General features: G+C 42.5%; 2 protein-coding genes across 4 annotated transcripts in view; one reads left to right on the top strand and one right to left on the bottom strand.

The window, feature by feature from the left end:
* ostf1 (osteoclast stimulating factor 1) overlaps positions 1–20,158 on the bottom strand; it is a 50,734-nt gene extending 30,576 nt beyond the window's left edge. The window contains exons 1-2 of the mRNA XM_063068757.1: positions 19,995–20,158; positions 10,145–10,191 (exon numbers count right to left, since the gene is read on the bottom strand). Of these exons, the coding sequence (XP_062924827.1) occupies positions 10,145–10,191; positions 19,995–20,028 (81 nt within the window). The 5' untranslated portion in view covers positions 20,029–20,158. The remainder of the gene's footprint in view (positions 1–10,144; positions 10,192–19,994) is intronic.
* Positions 20,146–25,109, top strand: part of LOC134357334 (nicotinamide riboside kinase 1-like) — a 35,127-nt gene continuing 30,163 nt past the window's right edge. For 2 of the 3 annotated variants that reach the window (XM_063068754.1, XM_063068756.1), the window contains exon 1: positions 20,146–20,264. The gene's annotated coding sequence lies outside the window, so the exon portion shown is untranslated. The remainder of the gene's footprint in view (positions 20,265–25,109) is intronic. The other variant, XM_063068755.1, reaches the window with a different exon arrangement.

The raw sequence follows: 25,109 nt of genomic DNA, 5'->3' as shown, positions 1-25,109 counted from the left end.
CGGCTGAGGTGCGACAATTGAAGGAGTGAGTCAGGGCATTGGCTGAGAAGGAGCGGTTGATTTAAAACCCGGTCGAGACCAGCCTGCAAGACAAATGTTCAAGGTCAGCCGAGGTGTGACAAGTGAAACGAATTAGTCAAAATATCAGCCAATATAATCAAGGTTTGCTCTCGTGGAGCAGCCTTGTCGAGGGAAGTGCCTTGTGAGAAAAGTGCGAGTCTTTGTCTCGAGAGTCTTTGGCAAGGAGGCTGAGGGAGGAGACTACACCACAGTTGGAGAGGGTGAGAGGTGGTGAAGAAATGACAGGTCAACTGATTCAGTGTGCTGCTTGCATGATGTGGGAGGTCAGGGATACAGATGGTGCCTCTGGCTGCTACAAATGTGGAAAGTGAGTCCAGGTTCAGCTCCTGAAGGACCGTGTTGAGGCACTGGAGAAGCAACTGGATAACCTCAGGTTCATCCGAGAAACCGAGAGTTTTCTGGACAGGACCTACAGAGAGATCATTACACCGAAGATACCAGAAGAGAGAGGGGGGAGGTGGCGACGATGAGGAAGGGATGGATGCTTGGAGGACAGGAGACCCCAGGGGATGTACCTCTTGAAAACAGGTTCACCCTCTTGGAAGCTGTCGGGACAGAAGACATTGCCAGTCTGAGAGGCGGGCAGGTCTGCGAGTCAAAAATTGGCACTGAAACAAAGCCGAGGAGACAGACATGAGGCAGAGCTGTGGTAGTAGGGGACTCCATAGTGAGAGGTACAGAAAGGGGTTTCTGCAGCAACAGGCAGGATTTAAGGATGGTGTGTTACCTCCCTGGTGCCAGGATCCAGAACGTCACGGACCGATTGCAGGGCATCCTCAAGGGTGAAGGTGAACAGTCGGAAGTGGTGGTGCATGTTGGCACAAATGATGTCGGGAGGAAGGGGAAAGAAATTCTCCAGCGTGACTTCAGTGAACTCGGAATAAGGCTGAAAAGCAGGAGCTCCAGGGTGGTTATCTCCGGTTTGCTTCCAGTTCCTTGTGCTAGTGAGGGCAGGAACAGGGAGCTAGGGGATCTGAATGTGTGGCTGAGGAGCTGGTGCAGGAGGCAGTGATTTAGATTCTTGACCACTGGGATCTGTTTTGGGGTAAGGGTGAATTGTACAGAGGGGACGGTTTGCATCTTAACAGACGGGGGACCAGCGTTCTGGCAGGCAGATTCGCCACTGCTACACGGGTGTGTTTAAACTAAGTAGTGGAGGGGAGGGGATGAACAGGAAATATAAGAATGGAGTTAAAGGGAAAGAGAATAAGAAAAATTAAGCAAGACAAAAGAATTAATGGGGCAGAAAGCTCAGGAAGGGATCGGAGAGTATGGCCAAGTGCAATAGGAATCGATGTGAAAGGTGAAGGGAATAAAAGTATTACTTTAAATGGATTAAAAGTATATGAAATAAAGTGGATGAGCTTGAGGCTCAGTTGGAAATTGGCAAGTATGATGTTGAGGGAATAACAGAGACATGGCTGCAAGAGGACCAGGGCTGGGAAATGAATATTCAGGGATATACATCATATCGAAAGGACAGACAGGTTGGCAGAGGGGGTGGGGTGGCTCTGTTGGTGAGGAATGAAATTCAGTCGCTTGCGAGGGGGGACAGAGAATCAGGAGATGTAGAGTCAGTATGGATAGAACTGAGAAACTGCAAGGGCAAAAAGACTCTAATGGGAGTTATCTACAGGCCCCCAAACAGTAGCCTGGATATAGGGTGCAAGTTAAATCAAGAGTTAAAATTGGCATGTCACAAAGGTAATACTACAGTTGTTATGGGGAGATTTCAACATGCAGGTAGACTGGGAAAATCAGGTTGGTACTGGATCCCAAGAAAGGGAGTTTGTGGAATGCCTCAGAGATGGATTCTTAAAACAGCTTGTATTAGAGCCTACCAGGGAGAAGGCAATTCTGGATTTAGTGTTGTATAATGAGCTTGATTTGATAAAGGGAACTCGAGGTTAAGGAGCCATTAGGAGGTAGTGACCATAATATGATAAGTTTTAATCTACAATTTGAGAGGGAGAAGGGAAAATCAGAAGTGTCAGTATTACAGTTGAACAAAGGGGACTATGGGCCCATGAGGGAGGAGCTGGCCAAAGTTGACTGGAAAGATACCCTAGCAGGGATGACAGTGGAACAACAATGGCAGGTATTTCTGGGAATAATACAGAATGTGCAGGATCAGTTCATTCCAAAGAGGAAGAAAGTTTCTAAGGGGAGTAAGGGGCGACTGTGGATGACAAGGGAAGTCAAGGACAGTATAAAAATAAAAGAGAGGAAGTATAACATAGCAAGGATGAGCGGGAAGCCAGAGGATTGGGAGACTTTTAAGGAGCAACAGAAGATAACTAAAAAGGCAATACGGGGGTGGGGAAAAGATGAGGTATGAAGGTAAGCTAGCCAAGAATATAAAGGAGGATAGTAAAAGCTTCTTACGGTATGTGAAGAGGAAAAAATTAGTTAAGACCAAAGTTGGACCTTTGAAGACAGAACGGGTGAAATCATTATGGGGAACAAGGAAATGGCAGACAAGCTGAACAGGTACTTTGGCTCTGTCTTCAAAGACACAATGCAAAACATTGTGAAGACACAAACAATCTCCCAGATGTAATAGTGGCCAGAGGACCTAGGGTAACGGAGGAACTGAAGGAAATTCGCATTAGGCAGAAAATGGTGTTGAGTAAACTGATGGGACTGAAGGCTGATAAATCCCCAGGGCCTGATGGTCTGCATCTCAGGGTACTTAAGGAGGTGGTTCTAGAAATCATGGACGCATTAGTAATCATTTTCCAATGTACTATAGATTCAGCATCAGTTCCTGCGGATTGGAGGGAAGCTAATGTTATCCCACTTTTTAAGAAAGGAGGGAGAGAGAAAGCAGACAATTATAGACCAGTTATTCTGACATCAGTGGTGGGGGAGATGATGGAGTCAATTATAAAAGATGAAATAGCGGCATATTTGGATAGCTGTAGCAGGATAGGTCCGAGTCAGCATGGATTTACAAAGGGGAAATCATGCTTGACTAATCTTCTGGAATTTTTTGAGAATGTAACTATGAAAATGGACATGGGAAAGCCAGTGGATGTAGTGTACCTGGACTTTCAGAAAGCCTTTGATAAGGTCCCACATAGGTTAGTGGGGAAAATTAGAATACATGGTATTGGGGGTAGGGTACTGACATGGATAGAAAATTGGTGGGCAGACAGGAAACAAAGAGTAGGGATTAACAGGTCCTTTTCAGAATGGCAGGCAGTGACTAGTGGGTACCGCGAGGCTCAGTGTTGGGACCTCAGCTATTTACAACATACATTAATGATTTAGATGAAGGGATTAAAAGTAACATTAGCAAATTTGCAGATGACACAAAGCTGGGTGGCAGTGTGAAATGTGAAGAGGATGTTATGAGAATGCAGGGTGACTTGGACAGGTTGGGTGACTGGGCAAATGCATGGCAGATGCAGTTTAATGTGGATAAATATGACGTTACCCACTTTGGTGGCAAGAACAGGAAGGCAGATTACTATCTTAATGGTGTCAAGTTAGGAAAAGGGGAAGTACAACGAGATCTGGGTGTCCTTGTTCATCAGTCACTGAAAGTAAGCATATAGGTACAGCAGGCAGTGAAGAAAGCTACTGACATGTTGGCCTTCATAACAAGGGGAGTTGAGTATAGGAGCAAAGAGGTCCTTCTGCAGTTGTACAAGGCCTTGGTGAGACCCCACCTGGAGTACTGTGTGCAGTTTTGGTCTCCAAATTTGAGGAAGGACATTCTTGCTATGGAGGGAGTGTAGCGTAGGTTCACTGGGTTCATTCCAGGGATGGTGGGAATGTCATATGTTGAAAGATTGGAGCAACTGGGCTTGTATACACTGTAATTTAGAAGGATGAGAGGGGATCTGATTGAAACATATAAGATTATTAAGTGATTGCACATGCTAGAGGCAGGAAACATGTTCCTGATGTTGGGGGAGTCCAGAATCAGAGGCCACAGTTTAAGAATAAGGAGTAGACCATTTAGAATGGAGTTGAGGAAAAACTTTTTCACACGAGGGTTGTGGTTCTGTGGAATGCTCTGCCTCAGAAGGCAGTGGAGGCCAATTCTCTGGATTCTTTCAAGAAAGAGTTAGATAGAGCTCTTAAAGATAGCGGAGTCAAGGGATATGGGGAGAAGGCGGGAACAGGGTACTGATTGTGGATGATCAGCCATGAGCACAGTGAATGGCGGCACTGGCTCAAAGGGCCGAATGGCCTACTCTTGCACCTATTGTCTATTGTATCATATTTTTGGATGTTAAGCAATGGAGAGGCGCAAATGAACATAGGCTCGGACGATTTGAACATATTAAATGGAGATAAAATCCAGTTTTAAAAACAAAAGCCAGGAGATTGCAGGCTGACAAAAGTACCTTAAAAGTTCCTGAACATGGAAATTTTGAGAAGTTTAAAATTGGTAAAGGTATCAATGAGGAAAAAAAATAGACTGCTTGCACCACACATAATCTAGAGGGCAGAGAAGTGGGGATTTCGGCTGAGGGTGGGAGTACAAAAAGTACATATTTGAAGGCAATTGCAGAGGGCATGTTAGTTTTAGAAAATAATGAACATTGCATATTGAAAAGAAAGTCAATATAGATTGTGGATGGTATAGATATAATATAGTTAGCTAAGGACAAGGCATAGCGAGACAAGAATTTTTAACAGTTTAGAAAGCGTAGCATTACAAGAAAGCTCTAATTGCTTTTTGGTCGTTGATACCAAGATGTTTTCTTGAATGGCAGCTCTTCATTTGGTGAATGCACCCTTGAATAACTCCCCTTCCCATTCTTACCCCCAGTGTGCTTTTGAAGAGGAAATTCCAGAATTCAGATCCAGTGCAAAAATGGCAAAATACTTCAAAGTTCTCACATGCCTAGAGTTTGACCTTTTAGGTGATTGATGTCATAGGTTAAGCAAAACTATTCTGGTAGATTTTATTTTATTTAGTAAAATAGCACAGTGTAGGCCTTTCGAGCCTACCCAGAGACTCCCAACAATTCTGAATTAACTCAAACTTAATCATGGAACAATTTACAATGACCAATTAACCTATCTAATACATCTTTGGACTGTGGGAGGAAACTGGAGCACCCAGGGAAAACCCACGCATTCCACAGGGAGGATGTACAGACTCCTTACAGATGGTACTGGAATTGAGTTCCAACCTCCAACACCCCGAGCTGTAATAGTGTCGTGCTATATGCTACACTACCATGGCGCCCATAATGTGGCAGATAACTGCGTCATTTAGGCAAGTAGTGTACAAAGCAGATGATGGTGTGAATATTTACCATGGAAAATGTTGGTCTTCGTGATTCCAGACTCTCCTTAGGCCAAGAGAAATAGAATACCAAGGCTTCAAACAGTCTTGTATGGCCCAAGTTAAATCTTTAGTAGAAGGAGGCAGTCAGTGGTCATCTAGTTTGCGGTGAGACCAAAAGCAACAGCCTGGAATTCCAATTTTCTGCAGAAAGTTGTGGCTCACCACAATCTGGTATCAGCCAGCCTAACATTTAATTAGCATCAATGAGCTCATTAAAAACATGTACAATCGCCTAGTTATTATGGTACTAGGAAAGTGAATCTAAGACCACGTTCAAACCCGACCATGATAAGTTTGTTAACTGAGTTCAAGGGGCAAAACTGGAATTCATTTTTAGCTAACTGAGCAGGTTACTGGCTCAAGTTATCACAAAGGGGGCGAATGTCATGACCAGCTATTAACAATTAAAACTATCCCACAGGTCTTAAGAAGAGATCAATTGCAGTTGAAGCAGATTACAGCAGTTGTCTAATATTTAAATCTAACCTAGGAAACAATGAAACAGTCCCTAACAGGATATTCTGAAAAGTTATAATGAGTTTTCAGTGGAGCAGTTGAGCAGAACCATCCTATAGGGTTCAATTGGGATATGCAGTCAAATATGTGGAGAGGTGTAGTGGAAGACTATTAAGCTCATAGACAGGAGCAATTCCAAGTATCTAAATTGAGAGCTATGAAAAGCCCCTCCAACTGCACCATTAGCATTAGACACTGGCAAGTTACCTTACCCATCAATCACTATTTCTATTAATTAGGACACATATTTAACATACACATGTACCATCGCATATTTAAGACCATTACGACCCCATATTATCCAACGTTTTGCATTGGACTGGAATTTCCAACGGCTATGGGTTGGAGTCAAGGGCACTCACATCAACATAAATACATGGTTGAGGAGGCCTTTAAAAGTGTTAATCCAGTGACCTGTACAACTGATCATTAATGCAAATATCTAATCAGTCGATCATGTGGCAGCAACTCAATGCATAAAAGCATGCAGACATGGTCAAGAGGTTCTGTTGTTGTTCAGACCAAACACCAGAGTGGGGAATAAATGTGATCCAAGTGGTTTTGACTATGTTGGTGCCAGTCAGAGTGGTTTGAGTATCTCGGAAACTGCTGACTTCCTGGGATCTTCATGCACAACAGTCTAGTTTACAGAAAATGGTGGGAAGGACAAAATGACAGTGAGCAACAGTTTTGTGGGCAAAAGTGCTTTGTTAAAGTCAAAGAAGAATGGCCAAACTAGTTCAACTCAAATAGCCATATGTTACAACAGTGGCAGGCAGAAGAGCACCTCTGAATGCACAACATGTCGAACCTTAAAGTGGATGGGCTACAACAGCAAAAGACCACAAAGATACTCAGTAGCCACTTTATTAGGTAAAGGAGGTACCTAATAAAGTGGCCACTGAGTGTACCTGGGATCCTCAGGATGCCATTGGAAGACCCAGAAGAAAATCATAAACTTCACAATCCATAAGGCAAGTCTTTAGTTTTGTCTCCCAAATAATTTGTCACTAAGATTTGATAACATTGTGCACAGAAACACTTCGAATTTCTAATCCTTGGTCTGTTCCATATGCGCACTACTTGCAGATTCTCTCCTAACAAATAAGAACACAAAATACAGGGAATGCTCAGTAGGTCAGATATATCTGTCAGGGAGAAAAACAGAATAACCTTCCCCCAGGATTAGAAAAAGTTAGAAATCAAGCTTGTATTAAATTGCACGAAAGGGATTGTCTGTAACAGGGAAAGTAAAAGTCATCCAATGCACATTTCTCAGTCAAGGTCATGCAAAAAGTATGTTAACACAACATTAATATTTATACTGCTCGGCAAATCACACTTGCAGAAGTCTGCAGATTTCATTTTCACACCAGTAGCTAAAATTCCCATCTAATACAACAGATCCCAAATATTTCACCTCATCATATCAACTTAAAAATGAACTGAAAATTGCACAGGGCTCTTGCTTGCATCAGTTATGTCTGCTACAGGAAGTGATTGCAACAACAGGCACATCCTGCTTTCAGTACAATTGCCTTCACACAATACAACAATGGCTGAACACTTTAAAATCCTATCACAAACAAGAGAAAAATCTGCAGATGCTGGAAATCCAAGCAAGACACACAATGCTGGAGGAACTCAGCAGGCCAGGCAGAATCCATGGAAAAGTGTACAGTTGACGTTTCACCCGAGACCATTCATCAGGATTGGAGAAAAAAAGATGAAGAGTCAGATGTAGAAGGTGGGTGGAGGGGAAGAAGAAACACAAGGTGATAGGTGAAACTGGGAGGGGTGAAATAAAGAGCTGGGAAGTTGATTGAAGGGCTGGAGATGGGGGAATCTGATAGGAGAGGAAAGAAGGCCATGGAAGAAAGAAAAGGGGGAGGACCACCCAAGGAAAGAAAAGGGAGAGGACCACCCAACAGAGATGATAGGCAGGTAAGGAGATAAGGTGAGAGAGGGAAAAGGGAATGTGGAATGGTGAAGAAGTGGAGGGGGGCATTACTGGAAGTTCGAGAAACTGATTTTCATGCCATCAGGTTGAGGGTTACCCAGACAGAATATAAAGTGTTGCTCCTCCAACCTGAGTGCGGCCTCTTCGCAATGGTAGAGGAGACCATGGGCTGACATGTTGGAACGGGGATGGAAAGTGAAATTAAAATGGGTGGCCATTGGGAGATCCCACTTTTTCCGGTAGACGGAGCATTGGTGCTCCGTGAAGTGGCTTTCCAATCTACGTCGGGTCTCACCAATATACAGGAGGCCATTATTTCCACTGTGGGAATCATTATTTCAAATTAACTCGAACAACAAGCTAGGATTTCCATTTGCCAGGAACAAAATGCTTTTTTTTCTAAGTTCTGCATCTAAATTTGTATGGTAATTCCCAGTCTCCCAGCTGCTTTAAGTCTTGAAGCTAGTAATTTTGAATGGAAAATACTGGAGCTAATATCCGAATTGTCACGTACGAAGGGAGATGTGGCCATTTCTAGAAGCAAACTGACACTTATTTCAAAACAGTTTACAATTTTACGTTCAAGAATTTTTTCTCTGACAAAATGGGTAACCATTTTAAATAAAAAGATTATTTTCTCCAGGTTTACTTCTCCTGCATTGCAGTAGTCATATACTTTGGAGAAAATTAAATGAAGGGAGAGAATTTTCAAGTTTATGCTGTTGAAATCAAAACAATTTCAGTACTGGTTGTGCACATATCTTCTATATACGCTATCAGCTTCAAATAAACAACATTGGTAAAATGAATACGAACAAGTGATCTGACGTCAAGATTGAAATTCTGGTGTGCTACTGCAAAAATGTCCACTTCCAAAATTTAATATGGAATAATCAGAAAAAAATCATTAAAATACAACATATTGTAATTGAAGAAATTACAGAAATAAATGATTTTGAAGTTAAAACTAGATATTAGATTGTCAAAAATTTTAATAAATTATTTACATATAACATGACTGGTATATACTTGTAGGTAAAAGTAAGAAGTATAGTTAATAGATTTGACAAAGAACTAAATTTACAATAAATAACCAATCGTTTCATCCTGTTTCTATCAATGAAGTTTGATTTAGAAGTTTGGTAATACAGTTTAAAGAAAAGAAAAAAAATACAAAGCATTTTTATTCTGCTATGCTTGCTTTTTCTCTATCACCTGCTGAAACCCTGATCCGTCTTTCTACAACGTTTACATGGGTACCATCGAGGGCGTCCAGTCTGGCTGCATCATTGTGTGATACAGACAAGGCATTGGGCTGCAAGACCATACCAAGGATAGTAAAAAAAACCAGCAGGAGGATCATTGTGGTCTCCCTCCCCTCTCCCCCCACCATTTGTGACATTCACCTGGCGTGTTGTACACAAAGGGCCTGAAGCATTGTTGACCATCCCTACCACCAGACTGGGTAACAGTTTTTTCCCTCAGGCTGTCAAACAAGTGAACATCTTGCCACCACCGAGGTCTCATCACAAAGACAGTGAGCTGTTTACTGTACTGTTTACCTGCACTGTGCACTAGATCCACTTCGAACTATATGTTGTTAACTTATTTATGGTAACATTTTGTCTTATCTGCTGTGTGTTTTGTGGTTGCATAAATAAATAGGTATCCATTAGTCTCGTGAGACCATGGATTTGTGCCTTGGAAGGTTTCCAGGGCGCAGGCCTGGGCAAGGTTGTATGGAAGACCGGCAGTTGCCCATGCTGCAAGCCTCCCCTCTCCATGACACTGATGTTGTCCAAGGGAAGGGCACTAAGGCCGATACAGCTTGGCACCGGTGTCGTCGCAGAGCAATGTGTGGTTAAGTGCCTTGCTCAAGGACACAACACGCTGCCTCAGCTGAGGCTCGAATTAGCAACCTTCAGATCACTAGACCGATGCTTTATTGCACTGCAGTCCAGAGGAACATTGTTTCGTTTGGTTGTATACATGTACAGTCAGATGGCAATAAACTTGAAATTGAACATATTTCTGTTTTTCTTTTTCCTTATGTTTTTCACACCAAACATGAAACTCATGACCATATTAGCAACTATAAAATCCTATTCCTCCATAACTCAAATTTAAAAACTAAGTGCTTAATGACTCAATGCTGTTTCGAGATGTGTTTTACTATCAACAACAAAAGAAACAAAGCAGTTAAATTTAAATTCTAAGCATTTCTGGATCCCTCTAAAACACATAAATCAGCTGTCAGTTTCAATTAAAGTACTTACTGTTCTGGGTTCAAATGCAAACAGAGCTCTGTAAACCTTCACTTGACCTGAAAATCAAAAATCAAAACAGCAATTACTGCAATGAACTATTATTCAAAGAAGCAAAGTGAGATGTAATCTTCATATTCAAAAACTGCGTGTAGATCCCACGTATATAAAACCCTCAGTGTGCACGTCTTGTGTTGCAAAGCATGAGTTTGACTATTTTTCCTCAGAATGTTTTTATTTAGTTGCTACCTGCCCTGCATAACACACAAAACACCTTTGATCATAAATCCATCCAGCAATAACCTGCTTAAAATATGATCAGAACCACATAAGAAAAGGACACAGTGTGTCCTGTGGAGTGATTCCATGGGTAGACTATCAAAACCATTGATTGGTTTTAAGAACCAGAATCAGGATTAATATCACTGGCATGCATTGTGACATTTGTTGTTTTGTGGCAGCAAAACAATTATTATTGTATTCTCTGGTTTGCTTCCAGTTCCTTGTGCTGGTGAGGGCAGGAACAGGGAGATAGGGGATCTGAATCTGTGGCTGAGGAGCTGGTGCAGGAGGCAGGGATTTAGATTCTTGGACCACTGGGATCTGTTCTGGGGTAAGGATGAATTGTACAGAAGGGACGGGTTGCACCTTAACAGACGGGAGACCAGCAAGCAGGCAGGTTTACCACTGCTACATGAGTGTGTTTAAACTAAGTAGTAGGGGGGAGGGGATGAACTGGAAATACAAGGATGGAGTTAAAGGGAAAGAGAGAATAAGAAAAGTTAAGAAAGACAACAGAATTAACGGGGCAGAAAGCTCAGGAAGGGATCGGAGAGTATGGCCAACTGCAATAGAAATCGATGTGAAAGGTGAGGGGAGTAAAGGTATTACTATAAATGGATTAAAAGTGTTATATATGAATGTACAGAGTACAAGAAATAAAGTGGATGAGCTTGAGGCTCAGTTGGAAATTGGCAAGTATGATGTTGAGGGAATAACAGAGACATGGCTGCAAGAGGACCAGGGCTGGGAAATGAATATTCAGGGATATACATCATATCGAAAGGACAGACAGGTTGGCAGAGGGGATGGGGTGGCTCTGTTGGTGAGGAATGAAATTCAGTCACTTGCGGGGGGCGGGGGGGTGACATAGAATCAGGAGATGTAGAGTCAGTATGGATAGAACTGAGAAATTGTAAGAGCAAAAAGACCCTAATGGGAGTTATCTACAGGCCCCCAAACAGTAGCCTGGATATAGGGTGCAAGTTAAATCAAGAGTTAAAATTGGCATGTCGCAAAGGTAATACTACAGTTGTTATGCGGGATTTCAACATGCAGGTAGACTGGGAAAATCAGGTTGGTACTGGACCCCAAGAAAGGGAGTTTGTGGAATGCCTCAGAGATGGATTCTTAGAGCAGCTTGTATTAGAGCCTACCAGGGAGAAGGCAATTCTGGATTTAGTGTTGTGTAATGAGCTTGATTTGATAAGGGAACTCGAGGTAAAGGAGCCAGTAGGAGATAGTGACCATAACATGATAAGTTTTAATCTACAATTTGAGAAGAAGAAGGGAAAATTGGAAGTGTCAGTATTACAGTTGAACAAAGGGGACTATGGGCCCATGAGGGAGGAGCTGGCCAAAGTTGACTGGAAAGATACCCTAGCAGGGATGACAGTGGAACAACAATGGCAGGTATTTCTGGGAATAATACAGAATGTGCAGGATCAGTTCATTCCAAAGAGGAAGAAAAATTCTAAGGGGAGTAAGGGGCGACTGTGGATGACAAGGGAAGTCAAGGACAGTATAAAAATAAAAGAGAGGAAGTATAACATAGCAAGGATGAGCGGGAAGCCAGAGGATTGGGAGACTTTTAAGGAGCAACAGAAGATAACTAAAAAGGCAATACGGGGGTGGGGAAAAGATGAGGTATGAAGGTAAGCTAGCCAAGAATATAAAGGAGGATAGTAAAAGCTTCTTTAGGTATGTGAAGAGGAAAAAAATTAGTTAAGATCAAAGTTGGGCCCTTGAAGACAAAAACAGGTGAAATTATTATGGGGAACAAGGAAATGGCAGACGAGCTGAACAGGTACTTTGGATCTGTCTTCACTAGGGGAAACACAAACAATCTCCCAGATGTAATAGTGGCCAGAGGACCTAGTGTAACGGAGGAACTGAAGGAAATTCGCATTAGGCAGAAAATGGTGTTGGGTAAACTGATGGGACTGAAGACTGATAAATCCCCAGGGCCTGATGGTCTGCATTCCAGGGTAATTAAGGAGGTGGCTCCAGAAATCATGGATGCATTGGTAATCATTTTCCAATATTGTATAGATTCAGGATCCGTTCCTGAGTATTGGAGGGTAGCTAATGTTATCCCACTTTTTAAGAAAGGAAGGAGAGAGAAAGCAGGCAATTTTAGACCAGTTAGTCTGACATCAGTGGTGGGGGAGATGATGGAGTCAATTATAAAAGATGAAATAGCGGCATATTTGGATAGCAGTAGCAGGATAGGTCCGAGTCAGCATGGATTTACGAAGGGAAAATCATGCTTGACTAATCTTCTGGAATTTTTTGAGAATGTAACTATGAAAATGGAGATGGGAGAGCCAGTGGATGTAGTGCACCTGAACTTCCAGAAAGCCTTTGATAAGGTCCCACATAGGAGGTTAGTGAGCAAAACGAGAGCACATGGTATTGTGGATAGGGTACTGACATGGATAGAAAATTGGTTGGCAGACAGGAAGCAAAGAGCAGGGATTAATGGGTCCTTTTCAGAATGGCAGGCAGTGACTAGTGGGGTACCGCAAAGCTCGGTGCTGGGACCGCAGCTGTTTACAATATACATTAATGATTTAGATGAATAGATTAAAAGTAACATTAGCAAATTTGCAGATGACACAAAGCTGGGTGGCAGTGTGAAATGTGAGGAGGATGTTATGAGAATGCAGGGTGACTTGGACAGGTTGGGTGAGTGGGCAGATGCATGGCAGATGCAGTTTAATGTGGATAAATGTGAGGTTATCCACTTTGGTGGCAAGAACAGGAAGGCAGATTACTATCTGAATGGTGTCAAGTTAGGAAAAGGGGAAGTACAACGAGATCTGAGTGTCCTTGTTCATCAGTCACTGAAAGTAAGCATACAAGTACAGCAGGCAGTGAGGAAATCTAATGGCATGTTGGCCTTCATAACAAGGGGAGTTGAGTATAGGAGCAAAGAGGTCCTTCTGCAGTTGTACAAGACCCTGGTGAGACCCCACCTGGAGTATTGTGTGCACTTTTGGTCTCCAAATTTGAGGAAGGACATTCTTGCTATGGAGGGAGTGCAGCGTAGGTTCACTGGGTTAATTCCAGGGATGGCGGGAATGTCATATGTTGAAAGATTGGAGTGACTGGGCTTGTATACACTGGAATTTAGAAGGATGAGGGGATCTGATTGAAACACATAAGATTATTAAGGGACAGGACACACTGGAGGCAGGAAGCATGTTCCCGCTGATGGGTGAGTCCGGAAGCAGAGGCCACAGTTTAAGAATAAGGGGTAGGCCATTTAGAACGGAGTTGAGGAAAAACTTTTTCACCCAGAGAGCGGTGGATATGTGAAATGCTCTGCCCCAGAAGGCAGTGGAGGCCAAGTCTCTGGATGCTTTCAAGAAAGAGATGGATAGAGCTCTTAAAGATAGCGGAATCAAAGGTCATGGGGATAAGGCAGGAACTGGATACTGATTGTGGATGATCAGCCATGATAGTGAATGGCGGTGCTGGCTCGAAGGACTGAATAGCCTACTCCTGCACCTATTGTCTATTGTCTATTATTGTTATTTTTGCAATAGACAATTAAAAACTGTAAATTACAATAAGTGTATATAAAGAAAGAAAATTAAATTAAATGAATAGTGCAAAAGACCGCCTTTTTGAGGCATTGCCTTCCAAAGGTATCCTGGATTCTGAGGAGGCTAGTGCCCATGATGGACCTGGTAGAGTTACAACTTCCTGCAGCTTTTTCCAATCCTGTGCAGTGGCCTCTCAATACCAGGCAGTGATGCAACCAGTGAGAACGTGACCATAAGATACATGAGCAGAATTTGGCCCAGAGTCTGTTCCACTATTTCATCATGGCTGATCTAATTTTCCTCTCCGCCCCAACCTCTAGTCTTCTCCCCATATCCCTTCATGCTCTGACCAATCAAGAATCTATCAACTTCTACCTTAAGTATACATAAATATATATTTAAGGACGGACAGTAGCAGCTGTATTTCATAAATATGCATAAACTTGAAAGTGTTTTTAGTGACATACCAATTCTCTTCAAACTCCTAATGAAATACAGCTGCTACTGTGCTTTCTTTGTAATTGCATCAATGTGTTGGGCCCTGGACAGATGTTACCACACAGGAACTTGAAACTGCTCACACTTTCCACTTCTGATCCCTCGATAAGGACTGTTGTGTGCTCCCTCACGCTCCCCTTCCTGAAGTCCACAATCAATTCCTTGATCTTACTGACACTGAGTGCAAAGTTGTTGCTGCGGCCTTACTCAACCAGCTGATCTACCTTGCTCCTGTACACGTCATCATCATTTGAAATTCTACCAATAATAGTTGTCTTCGGCAACTTTATAGATGGCACTTGGGCTGTACCTAGCCACACAATCATGGCTGCATAGCAAGCAGAGCAGTGTGCTAAGCACACATCCTCATGGTGTGTCATTGGTGTCAGCAAGGAAGAAATGTTATCACCGATCTGCACAGACTGTGGCCTCTCAATGAGGAAGTCAGGGATCCAGTGGCAGGGAGAGGTTTAGAGGGTCAGATTTTAAGATTATGGATTAGAACTGAGAGTATGATTGCGTTGAATGCACAGCTGGAGTCCATGAACAGCAGTCTGAGGTTGATATTGCTATTGTTTGGACTAAGTGGACAGCCAGTGAGATTGCACTTTGCACTACTTTCTTACTTATACATAATTATATAATTTTTAAGCTATATCTTTATTGTAATTTATTGTGTATTGCTGCCACAAAACAACAAATTTCACGACATCTACCACTGATATTAAATCTGATTCTGATTCTTTCGGAGTTGACTTTAAATTCAACAATACCTCCCAACCTTATAAAAATATAAACCATATCAAAGCCCCAACAGATTTCAACCCTTTTCAAGTTCCGTCCCATTGAGGCTGAGCTACGATGGTACTCGACAGAGACTTCTTCGAGCTCAATTGCAGAAACAGCTTCATTTCTACCTTTATTGGCTCTCTTTTTCCCTTTTCAAGGTTGGTGGGGCTCTGTCGAAAACCCTGACCTAGAGCTACACTCAAACTTCGGTTCTCTGAGGCGAGGGGACCCACTCCCAGAGCTCACTGACAGGCTGTTTTTCAATATTCCAAGGACGCAGCCTAGAAGGCGAGCATGCCTTTGAGGATCTGAGGCTTTGCTGCCCTGGAGACCAGCAGATTCTATGCCAGTGCCGCTGACTGAAGCATTGCACACGGAGTATTTTGGAACAGCGAATCAGTTGTCAGAGGGCTCCAAACTTGGATCTCGCTCTCTCGCTTTCTCTCGTTGGTGGGGGAAGAGGTTTGTTGCCAATTCTCGAGTCAGAGAACTCGGGGGGGAAAGAAAGCAATGTGGCAGACTTTAACACTGTAAATCAGCAAGTTGTTTGTTTTTGTTGGTCTCCCCTTTTGCTGTGAAAAGTTGATACCTCTCTGTTGCTTTATTAGGGAAAAAGAGAGCCTGTGGGATGTCGAATTGTCGGCTCAATGATTAGTTTTGTTGTACTACAGATCATGGTCTTTCTCGGTGACTTTGCTATCGCTTGCTTGGTGGGTTGAGGGTGCTGAGGCTTTTTTTACTGAAATAAGTGGGGGGGGAGGGTTATTGCTTTGCTGCTGCTTGGGCGTGGGAGGAGAGAGTAGGGGAGGCTTTGGGGTTCCAACATTTTTACTGTCACTCATTCTTTGGGGTGCTCTTCTGTTTTCGTGGATGTCTGTGAAGAACAAGAATTTCAGGTTGTATATTGTATACATTATGTGATATTAAATGGAACTATTGATGGCATACTTATTTTTGATGGCTATTAATACAATGCCCAGCATTTTGCCTTAGTTTCTTCTATTTAGTTCATTTGGAACAAAATAGAAATCCAGCAGAAAAATTCATTTTCTATTGAATCCACTATCTCCTTTTTCATAATATAATTTAGAAATGTAATGATTTTCTACATATACCCAATTTTGTTATAACACACAGATGCAATCAAAATACTCTTCCTGCTCTCACGTTTCTCCTTCAATGGCCTGTGTGCCTTTGCTGTAATTACTCATCTGGTGCAACTACAAGAAAGTCATCCATTTGACTTCTTACATCTTTTTTAATGTGCAGTTACAGTCATAGAAGCCCTAGCAGCAAGTTTGCATGTAGCAAATCTCCCATAGACAGAAATATTAAAATGACCAAATAATGAAGGCAAATTGAGGGACAAACACATTAATAACACTTCCTCTGTTTGAGCCACACCTTTTACACCTGATTGAACGAGCAGATGGGGCCTTGGTTTAATGCATGTTCACAATTTTCAACGCTAAACCATTAACTCCGTAGCTTCAGCTACAAAGTACTCAGCACTGAGTATCCTGTCTTTAAACCTATCCACCTTTCAGACACTTTTCCTCTTAAAATCGAGGCGAGAAGACTGCAACTAGCGGGCCACTGTCTATGCCACCCCGAACTACCTGCCAGCCTAGTCATCATATGGGAGGCCAAGCATGAGAGGATGAACCCTGGGCACCCTCCCAAGACTATGGTCAACATGCTCCTAGAAGACAGCGGCACGGCTGATGTAGATGAACTGAACACACTGATGAGGGAGAGGGAGAAGTGGAGAGTCTGTCATCATGTCCAATGCCGGCCCCCTAGGCCTGAGTTGACGTAGTAGTAGTAGTTTCCTCTTAAGACATACCTTACACCAAGGTATGTCAAAGTTTAGGATTGTCTGTCCTGACATTTCTGTATGCTGCTCAGTATTCAATGCTTTTAGAAACACTTGTGCAAAATAGTTTAAGTTGTTTAATTATGTTAAATTTCTGCTTAAATAGATGCTGCTGCTGCTGTTGTTTTTAAATGCTGTGCTATAACCAAGCGCAATACTGGATTTAATAAATTATCCTTCTCATAATATTGAGAAAGTAAACTTGAATAGACTATAATCTCTTCACTGAAGGTTACATAGATCTTCGAGACTAGACGTAGACATAGAAGAGTTCAGCACAGGAACAGGCCATTCAGCCTATAATGTTTTGCTAAAAAGCAAATCAAAAACACCCAAACACCAATCCCTCCTACCTACACCATGTCCATATCCCTCCATCTTCCATCTGCCTATCCAATGTCTCTTAAAAGCCTCTAATGTATTTGCCTCTACGACCAAACCAGCCAGCGCATTCCAGGCATCCACCACTCTCTGAGCAAAAGACTTACCCCTCGCATCCCCCATGAACCTATTCCCTCTCACCTTCAATGCATGCTGTCTGGTATTAGACATTTCAACCCTGAGAAACAGATGCTCTCTGTCCACTCTGTGCCTCTCAATTTTGTAATATCAGGTCTCCCCTCAGCCTCCGATGCTCCAGAGAAAACAACCCAAGTTCATACATCCTCTCATGATAGCTCATGCTCTCTAAACCACACAGCATCCTGGTAAACTCCCTCTCCAAAGCCTCAACATCCTTCCTGTAGTGGGGTGACTAGAACCGTACGCAATTCTCCAGATGTGGCCGAACCAAAGTTTTATAAAGTTGCAACATGACATTCTGACTTTGGAATTCAGTGCCTTGACTAATAAAAGCAAGCATTCTATAAGCCTCCTTAAGCACCTTATTGGCCTGTGTAGCTCCTTTCAAGGAGCTATGAACTTGGCTCCCAAGATCTCCCTGCTCAGCAATACTGTCAAGGACCTTGCCTTTGACAGTATACTGTCTCCTTGCATTTGCTCTACTGAGGTGTAAATGTTTGAGACTGTTTCAGATCAGATTCTGCTGGCAAAGAAAGAGGTGCACATTCGTTATCTATCCAGCCCATTAACCAGAGTACCAGGCACAATGGTTAATAAGACCCTTTCACAGTTAGTGAGGTATCTGAGTTACTACACCTCCTTTGGAGATATTCTTATGATAGAGTAGCTTCCATCCATTTAGCACATATTGTTTTCAAGTAAAGTGACTTCATCCCATAAAAAGGAGATGAAAGCAACTTTGACTCGAAATTGATAATACTGAGAAGAGAAGAAAAAAATCAATAGCTTTTTCTCTGCTCCAGGAAGAAATATCTAAGGAAATTGTTTTCCATTCACAAGCCTATTTATTTTATGCTGGCTTAAAATCAACAGTTTTGTGAGGATGATATTAATATTATCCCTCCAGAAAGACAAAGACATCATCTCTGAAATCATGTTATCTAGTGTACCCGAGAACAAGTTTTCTTATGTCTCAAAATCATACTTTGTTTCCTCAGTACATAACAGTAAAGGTCCCTATTATGGCAGATGAAAGACCTGTACATGAAGTGTCCAAAGACACTACTCCGTTTGGGATCAGCTACTGTAAGTCTTAAGTGACTAATACTGTTTTCGTTTGATTCAAGAACTGGTTTCACATGGCATCACATTTTACTTTTTCTGAACACAAAACTATTGGAACTTTTAACCCACGAAATCTGATTATGGTCCAACTTAAGTTGTGCAAAGGTGGCTTTCAGTTACAACACAAAACAATTAACAAATGCATATGTAAATCACAAAGTAAAGTTTATGTTTTAATGTCAGATTTTAAACAATTATAGTTGCCAGTGGCAATCCATGTGACTAGCAGTGCAGATAGAAAGAAATACAAACCAAATGTTTGAAAACCCATGTGACTGACTCATGTAATCTAGATAAGAGGATCATTGTTTTCTGTTGACAAAAGGTCATGACTTCAGAAGTAAAAGCTAATGAATGATAGCAGACATATCACAGAAATTTATAATGTTTTCCAAACCTCACTTAATGTTTTAATAATAAATAATTATGGAAGAAATACATGTAATAAAATGTCATCGGCAGATAGGACTCTGATCCCTTGAAACAAAAAGAGAGAATGAACCAAACTATTCCAACATCTTTATACATTTTAATTTTGTTTTGCTGGGAAAATGTCAAGATTAGCAAGACTGTAGCACTTCTCTTACTCCAACACTGCCTCAAATGATTATATGCCTCACTATTCAAATGCACTCTTGGGTATTCAAAATACACTCTGAAACTTGATGTTTTTCAAAAATCTTCAGCCTAGCTGACACCAATTCCCATTCACTCACCCATGTTCTCAATTATTTTCTGCTGCCCTGCAGCCTTCAGAGATACCTTTATCCTCTCATCGTCCCGCGATTTATTTACATTATCACTGGCAGCCATGCCTTAGTACCAAGGCCTGAAGTTCTTTATTTTCATTCCGAATCCTTTGTACCTCTCTTTCCACTTTTGAAAGAAAATAAGTCTTAGGTTTTTCCCGAATATGTCCCATGTCAAACTTTGAATGACAACGCTTCTGTGAAACTCTTTTGGGACGTTTTGCAATACTGTCAAGGCGGTTTTAAATACAAACGCTGTCTGATCTTGAACGATTTCCTGGCAAGCATAACGCAGAGTTTAAAAAATGACCATTCATTAAAATAGAGCAATTTAAGTAGCTAAAGATCAGCGGCTCGATGACATCTTAAAAAAAGGAAACTTCAAAAGTCTCATCATTTTTACGCCAAGTTCTCGTTGAGTTTTAACTTACTGCTCCATGACAATCAACTCCAAATAAATACGGGCATCTTACCTGGCTTGGCTGGTTTGGGTGGCGGCTTCGACATCTTTGCTAGAGCTAGTTAACAATTAATTTTGTAATTTAAAAAAAAATCCTTACACCGAATACAAAGAGTAGCCCAGAAATTGAGGAAGTGCAAGAGCGATACGTCCAAAACTGGCGGGGAGGAACCAGGAAGAACGACACGCTGAGCGCGCTGACGTCATATGCCCCGACTCGGGTCCCAGATGTGCGGGATGACGTCACCAGGTGACTCCCGTGTGGTCGCGTGCTGGCAGACAGGTAAACGGCTCGCGGGGTGCGGTGACCTGCTTCATGTCCACGGAAAGAAGTGGTCGCCAGAGACCGAGATCCGGTCGACACCCCGACAGAATGGCACCCAACCAGCTGCTCTCCGGCATAACCCCGGTGTGGTGTCAGGAGGCCGGAGAAAATGTCGGTGACCAGCGCCCACGGCAATCGCCACATGCTTGAAGTTTGGCGGGGCTGGGGGAGTTTGGTGGGGTGGTTTGTGGTCGGAGAAGTTGACTTGTCTGTTTCAGGAAGTCCGGCGCGTTGCAAAATATGAGAAGGCAGATGAAGGAGGAATAAAAGCAAGATGTTGTAGATTCTGGAAAAAAAACACGAGATAACAGAAAATGCTGGAAGTACTCAGCAGATCCAGTAGCATCCATGGATAGAGAAATAGTTTTTCAGTTGGTCACCTTTCATGAGAATAGATGTTAACCCACCAACTAAGCATCTCCAGCAATCCTCAGATTATATACTGTACTGTGCAAAAGTCTTAGGCACACGTATATAGCTAAGGTGCTTAAGGCTTTTTGCACAATACAGTACTGCATTTGTCAATGTGAAGCAGGGAGCAAGTTTATAAATCTGGCAGGAGCAAAGGCTGTTGGGAATGGTGAGGGTGGAACACCGCTGGAGGGTGTGGGACAGGGGGCAGAGGAGTCGTCCCAGGGGCGGGGCAGTGGTGTGGGTGCAGACAAACCCAGCCCTGAGACACCAGGTAAGGCCATTTGATTGCAAACAACTATAGAATGTCATCATAGAATGAGACATTGATCATTATAGGATGTCTCTGGTGCATTTTGCTCTATCCCCTCTCTGTGTTCCCTTCCCACTCTCAGTCCACAATAGAGACCCATATCAGAATCAGATTTATCATCATTCACGTTATGAAATTTGCATTTTTGTGGCAGTAGTGTGCGGTACATAAAATTACTACAGTACTATGCAAAAATCTTGGGTATCCCAGCTATATATACGTGCCTAAGACTTTTGCACAGTACTGTAGACTGAAAATATTTTGGTGGGTTGAAGGGAGTCAAATTTGAATGCACTATTTAAGAAAGAAAAATAAATAAAAGCGAATTAGCCTAATGTCAGTAATAAGAAAATTGTTGGGATCTGTAAATTTTATGATTTACATATTTTAAACCTATTTCTATTTGAAACTTTCTCTCATCGCATAATGCAAGAGAGAATAATCAGAGATTCTTCAGTGTGTTCATGTAACTAATCCCTATCTCTCTGGAATTGTTCTAGTAAATCCCTTGTGACCTTCCCTAATGCTTTCATATTATTGCTCAAGTGTAGTGAGCTGAATGACATACTGCAGATTTGACAAAACAAATGTCTGGTAATGTTTTGGAAGAGGTACAGTTGACGTTTCAGGCCGAGACCCTTCGTCAGGACTAACTGAAGGAAGAGTTAGTAAGAGATTTGAAATCACTTTCAAATCTCTTACTAACTCTTCCTTCAGTTAGTCCTGACGAAGGGTCTCGGCCTGAAACGTCAACTGTACCTCTTCCTAGAGATGCTGGCTGGCCTGCTGCGTTCACCAGCAACTTTGATGTGTGTTGCTTGAATTTCCAGCATCTGCAGAATTCCTGTTGTCTGGTAATGTTTTATCCATATTTGTTTTTCTTCTGGTTGTCTATACTTTTTCAGATGGGTGAATGTAAAATTTAGTTGGTGTCAGTGATAAAGGAACTTGTGTCCAGACAACCTTTGCAGGGTTTAAATTATGTCAGATAACTGAACTGAACTGAACATGTTTTAACTTTGAGCTTCAGAAGCCACCAGACAAGTGTATAGCAAACCGGATGCTTTAACCCATGCTACAGTGAGCTGTTCATAGAGTCAACTGATCATTCTCTAATCTGTGAAACATTACTGATTACAACACAGAAAGAAGAAATAGATTAGGTGATATAGAGTTCTAGAAACAAAGAATTGCTACACAGTTAGAAGCTCCCATTGACTTTCCAAGTTAGTGAGTAAAATAAAATTCCATTAATGTGGAAGGCTTGGAACTTTGGTGCTGCTGAATGACAAATTATTCAGAATCTTGGATGTTATTCCAATTAACACTCCCAAGACTTTTGCAATTCTTTTTGTAGAAATTTTACAAAGAATAGTAGAATAATAAATTTTCCAGTGAACCTGATAAGTTTCAAGGAAGCTTGGGAACTAGGGCCCCTGTGAGTTTAATGGGAACTGGGACCTGATAAGACAGATTTTGAACTTCAAGGGTTTTTTAAACAATCAAACAGCAGCTTCTAAGAATTTTGCTTTACTGACATAGGATACACCATCCATGTTTATTTATATCTGTAGTGTTATCGTGCAGTGTGTTGAAACTCTGACTAAACACCAAGTTAAACCGGAGCCAATGAAGACAGAGTCGTAGTAAGATTAACCATTTACTGTGCATTCTTCCACATTAACATCGTATGGTGAAAACTGTTGATAAAAAAATACAAAAACATATACAGCGTCTGTTTCATTCTGGAGACCACGTGCACTCTCTTAGCGAGTGTCTCCAGCCGCCCCGAGTAGGGAGCGAGGGGGTCGCATCAAACCGCCGCTGGGCCCGAGCGCACCCCACGTTTGAAATTGAAAAGTCGACACGTGCGCCACCCAAACCGCCGCTTCCTTAACAGAAACCACGTTAATATTTTTACTTCAAATACTTACATAGGAACTTCCAGCATTGCTTCTATAATGTTTCTTTGTGGGTGGACACGGAGCTCTTCACGATCATGCTGCACGCATGGCACCCACCTTCACACCTTCCCGAACCGGAGGTTACACATAAGACACGGTGAAACCGGAGGTGACGTCATCACATGCCACGATATACCATAGACAATGAATTTACCTTTGTTATACTGTAACATAATTATCAACCTTTAACTTTAACTAGAAAATAGTTACAAACAAATCATTTAAAACGTAGACCCAACAAAGTCAAATAAATGCCTTAAGGGCAACACACTCCCCACCTGACCTTTGTAAGGTCACTATAAACATGGTATAGAACTTTAGTCTCCAGATCAGTCTTTAGGTAGAAGTAGAACAACCTCTGTAACTGGTCTCAGGTTTCCTTTTCAGGGTTCGTTGTAAAGATGTGAACCGGTTCACTGCCTGCTCTTTGTTGTTTGGTAAGCGCTGGCACGGTACTCTGAATGGTAGTGGGGCGACCCAGTTGTTTGCTTCATTTGTAAAAACCTTTGTGTCCATTATTTTTGAGAAGGTGGCATCTTTCACTGATGGAGCAAGTTTATTATCGTGCTTAGTTTGAGCGAAGACTGACTGTCCCAGTGTCTTCTCAGTTACTTTACTAAACTCGTGCCTTTGTTGTGCTTCCTTGATACACGTAACACTTGTGGAGGGCTGAGAAATTGAACGGTGGCCTCTCTCTAGCATATTAGACTTGAGCATGTTAACTGTCGGTTTGTGTACATTGCCAGGGCACACCTCTCCTATCACCACCCAGCCCAGATCCAGACGTTGGGCAAAGGGGGCGTCGTGTGGTCCATTGACCTGCTGCCTGACTTTGTGCACCCTAAGAACGTGTCTTCCAAGTAGCAGGAGTATTTCTGCTTTCGGATCCAGTTCTGGGATGTGCTTGGAAATGCGGTGGAGATGGGGCTGGTGTAGCACTAGGCTTGGCGTCGGAATCTCAGGTCGGTTATTTAAGATCTCATTGCACTGCAAGAGTGGAGGGAGACTGATGACGACTTTGCCATCCAGCGACTCGAGCTGGAAGCCTTCTGCCTTCTTGCCATATGTTTCTGCGATGCCAGAGCAAGTTCTGAGGTAGTATGGGAATGGATTACCCTTTATGCTGAACAACTTGAAGAACTGTGGTCTCACTAGTGAGCGGTTGCTCTGGTCGTCCAGAATTACATAGGCTTTGATGGCCTTGTCTTTGGCTCCCTTAGGGTATACCTTAGTGAGGCAGATCTTTGAGCATGAATGGCTCGACTGACCTGGACTGCAAACTTCTGTGCAGCTCGAGCTGACAATAATTGTATCAAAGTGATGATCTCCCTCCCCGCCATCCTCTTGTGGGAGCGGAGGAGCCTTGGCAGTTTGCGGTGACGGGCTGGGATGCATGGCTCCATCGTGATTAATGCTGTTACATTCCGAGCACTTTACGGGGAACGTACACTCTTTAGCGAGGTGGGAGGTAGAGGAACAACACTTAAAACATGTTCTTTTTTCCTTGAGAAGGGCCAATCTTTTGTCAAAGGGTTTGTTTCGAAACATTCTGCATTTTTGGGGGGGGGGAGTGGGGTTTGTTGTGCAATGGACAATTCTTGCTAGGGTCATCGTTGATTGCGGAGACTTCGGTTTTATGCACTGAGACTGGCTGATTGATGACAAAATTGTTCAAAATGGGTTTGACTGGCTTGGTGTGAGTTGTGGTACTGCCTTCATTCATGAAGCTAGGGTCGTTTTGCCTCTTTGCCTCCTTGCACACAAACCTACTAAAATACTCAAAGGGAGGCAATCAACCATTGTTCTCTTCCTTGTACTCTGAGCTAATAGACACCCATCTTTCCTGCAGCCCAAATGGAAGTTTGTCCACAATTGGTCCAACTCCGCGTGAAGTATCCAGATACAACAGGCCAGTTAAATAGCCGTCTTCTTTGGCACCTTGAATCTCCATAAGTAAATCTCCGAGTTCTCGTAATTTAGTGTGGTCCTTGGCTGACACCCGAGGAAAATTGTCCAGCCGTTGAAATAGCGCCCTCTCAATAATTTCAGGGGCCGCATGCAGTCCCGAAGTCTCTCCCATGCTTTGTGTAAGGCTAGCTTGGGGTTGTTGACGTA

The sequence above is a fragment of the Mobula hypostoma genome, chromosome 16 (genome assembly GCF_963921235.1).
Source record: "Mobula hypostoma chromosome 16, sMobHyp1.1, whole genome shotgun sequence".
Lineage (NCBI taxonomy): Eukaryota > Metazoa > Chordata > Chondrichthyes > Myliobatiformes > Myliobatidae > Mobula > Mobula hypostoma.
The sequence above is the reverse complement of the archived record's forward strand: the minus strand, read 5'-3'. Positions and strand labels throughout refer to the sequence as shown.